Source organism: Phaethon lepturus, unplaced genomic scaffold (genome assembly GCF_000687285.1).
Source record: "Phaethon lepturus isolate BGI_N335 unplaced genomic scaffold, ASM68728v1 scaffold1776, whole genome shotgun sequence".
In the NCBI taxonomy this organism is placed as follows: Eukaryota; Metazoa; Chordata; class Aves; order Phaethontiformes; family Phaethontidae; genus Phaethon; species Phaethon lepturus.
This window is the reverse complement of record NW_010543842.1, coordinates 378-3,762: the sequence shown is the minus strand read 5'-3', so window position 1 is coordinate 3,762 and position 3,385 is coordinate 378. Positions and strand designations below refer to the sequence as shown.

The following is a 3,385-nucleotide window of genomic DNA, read 5'->3' as shown; positions in this document are numbered from 1 at the left end:
CGAAACCTCTCCTGGCCAGCCGTGTCCCACACTTGCACCTAGGAAGCAAAGCAGACAAGAGAGAAGGCTACAGGAGCACTGAGTGTCCACCCTGGGGCAGGGCCTGTTGCTGGAGGAGTAGGCTGCCTTGTTGAACTCCCTGCAGGGAGGTGCTGGAGGGCTTCGCGCTGCTCTTGTCTTTGCCAGCAATGCCATAGCCGTGAGACAGGGCGCAGGCAAAGCGAGCCTTGCAGGGAGGGGCCATCTCTTAGTAGATGAACCGGGGTTGATGGAGGAGTCACACAAGCTTTTGGGCCTATGTGGACAGTGCCCAAGGCCATATAGGCCAGTGGTTGTGTAAATCAACCAAGCAAGGCCAACTCATCTAGCAACAGAGATCATAAGTCAGCACTTTCATTCACTTTCAATATTCACAGGCAAGTACAAGGCTCTGAACAGCGTATCCCATTCTCAGCCACTGCAGCTGATCCTATCTATTCAAGAGAATTGGTAGTACACTTTTCAGCAAGAAAAGTCCCTGCCTGATGACTTACCTGACTTTGTAACACCTTGCCAGGCAGCCCTCCTACAGCTCTCTGCTGCTGGACTGCTCCCTGCTTCTCATCCTCTTCCCGATGCACTTGACCACCATCCCCGCGACAGAAACGAACTGCACAAAGCACTTCTCATTTCACAAACATTCGTGCGCCAGATCAGGACATTTGTCCACCTAATCCTACACCATAAAAGAGAACCCCGAGAGTTACACAGTGGTATGTACAGAGGAGTCAGGAGTCAGATGAGGAGGGGGAGCCACCCTTTGTGTGAGAGAGCAGCATGAATGGATGCTCTCTCAAGCAATTCTGAAGAGAGAGCTCTTGGGAATGGGTGAGGAGCCAACTGAGAGCTTGTGGGTGAGGATTAAAGAGCAGACCGATATGGGTGACATTGTAGTGGGTGTCTGCTATAGGCCGCCTGACCAGGAAGAACAAGCGGATGAGGTGCTCTGCAGACAGATTGGAGCAACCTCATGTTTACAGGGCCTGGTCTTCGTGGAGGACTTCACCCACGCCAACAGCTGCTGGAAGGAGAACACAGCAGGGTGTAAGCAATCCAGGAAGTTCCTGGAGAGCTTTGATGACAACTTCCTGACCCAAGTGACAGAGGAGCCAAAAAGGTCCTGGGCTGGATGAGCAGACAGTGAGAAGCACTGGAAACTGGCTGAACGTTGAACTGGGCCTAGAATGCAGTGATCAGTGACACAAAGTCTAGCTGAACACTGGTAACTAGCAGTGCACCCCAGGGGTCAATACTGGGCCCAGTCCTGTTCAACATCTTCATTAGTGAACTGGATGGTGGGGCAGATTGCATCCTCAGCAAGTGTGCAGATGACGCCAAACTGGGAGGAGTGTGGATAGAATGTGAGATGGTTGTGCTGCTATCCAGAGGGACCTCAACAGGAGAAACGCACCCAAAGGAACCTCATGAAGTTCAACAAAGAGGAGTGCCAAGTCCTGCCCCTGGGGAGGAACAACTCCAGGCACTGGGGGCCACCCAGCTAGAAAGCAGCTTTGCAGAAAAGGACCTGGGGGTCCCAGTGGGCACCAGGTTGAACATGAACCAGCAGTGTACCCTGGCAGCAAAGGCAGTGAATGGTATCCTGGGCTGCATTAAACAAAGTATTGCCAGCAGGCCGAAGAAGGTGATCCGTCCCCTTTATTCAGTGCTGGTGAGGCCATACCTGGAGTGCTGTTGTTCAGTTCTGGGCTCCCCAGTACAGGAGAGGCATGGACTGGTGAGAGTCCAGAGAAGGGCCACGAAGATAATGAAAGGACTGTAGCACCTCTCCTATGAGGAAAGATTGAGAGACCTGGGATTGTTTAACCTGGAGAAGACTCTGGGGGGCAAATGTTACCAACATGTATAGATGCCTGAAGGGAGACTACAAAGAGGACTGAGCCCAGGTCTTTTCAGTGGTGCCCAGTGACAGGACCAGAGGCAGTGGGCACACACTGAAAGACAGGAGGTTCCCTCTGAACATGAGGAAACACCTTTCACTGTGAGAGTGACTGAGCACTGGCACAGATTGCCCAGGAAGTTGTGGAGCCTCCACCCTTGGAGATATTCAAAAGCCACCTGGACATGGTCCTGGGCAATCAGCTCTAGGTTGCCCTGCTTTCAGCAGGGGGGTTGGAGCAGAAGACCTCCAGAGGTCCCTTCCTACCCACTCTGCGCTGTTAGTCTGTGATTCTGTGAGTTCTGCTGGCCCTTGTAAGTAATGTCTTGAAGCCTGGAACTGGCAGTTTCTAAACAAGCATGTGTGGTTAATCCAAACCACCCTGTACCCCACAGAGACAGTGCCTGCCCCAGCATCTTTGAGAGTGGAAAAATGCTGGCAAAGAGCTGCTACTCATTCGTTTCCCTGCCAGTCTCTCCTGGGCTGTTCCATCTGGGCTCTCCCACCTCTCACCTCCCCTCTTGGATGCACGGTCCCAGGAAAAGGCCAGTTTGCTGCACTGCCTCCCACTCCGGCCTGCTGGAGCACAAATAATACCCGAAGGTAGAAAACCTGGCAATGTTTTCCAGCTAATGGCAGTAAGACAGACTTCATGCCAGCCTGCACTACAGCTTACAACACTGCAGCTATGTGGTGTTGGATGGAGGCTGGGGAAGACAAGGGGAAAAATAAGCAGCTCTCCTCTTAAAGGAGAGAGAAAGAAATGTTCATGGACAGTTTAAAAGCACAACTAAAGTTCTTGCCCACTGATAGTAGCTCTAATTTTATTGTGACTAGTCCTCAACTTTTTATCACCCATCTGTCAGCAAAATAGCAATATTTGCTTCTTCTGGCAATCAGTCTTACACCCAGATGGCTGTCAGTGCTGATCCACCTAACTGGGCAGGCCCAGCTCAGCTGCAAACTGTGCTCCCCAGTCTGTTTCCTGCTGTTGATCTGCAGATCTGCTCCGACACATCAGCCAGAGCTCTTCGGGTTTGGGCTGATGCTTTTCTTACAGGTGCCACGCTGGCCTTTGTACAGCAAATTTGTCCTATTCTAGTTCTGCTGAAATTGCACCCTCCCAGCACCTGCTAACAGAAGTCCTCAGCATTAATACCACAGCGGCCAAGCCCACTGCAACCAGCTCGTGTGAGCTCCTGGCCTTCCAGCCCAGCCACTGCCAGCCTACAACCATCTGCTCCCCCCAAATCACACTGCTTTCTGTATGCAGCTCCTTCCCCCAGCTCCCTGCAGCTTTGCCTCTCTTTTGGTCCAGTGTCTGAGGCTGGAGGCCACCCTGATGCTTTGCAGGCCATTACGCTGGGTGTCAGGAGGGCAGGACAGCAGTGTTCCACCCCAAGCTATCATTTCAGACTACCTGCAGACTCAAGCAAACCGCATAAATCG

General features: G+C 52.3%; 1 protein-coding gene across 1 annotated transcript in view; it reads right to left on the bottom strand.

Annotated features, from left to right (window-relative positions):
• Positions 1-3,385, bottom strand: part of RAB33A (RAB33A, member RAS oncogene family) — a gene marked incomplete at both ends in the record, with an annotated part of 4,144 nt that overhangs the window by 385 nt on the left and 374 nt on the right. Inside the window, 1 exon segment of the mRNA XM_010288446.1 lies at positions 1-38. This exon segment is cut by the window's left edge and continues 1 nt beyond it. Coding sequence (XP_010286748.1) covers positions 1-38 — 38 coding nt within the window.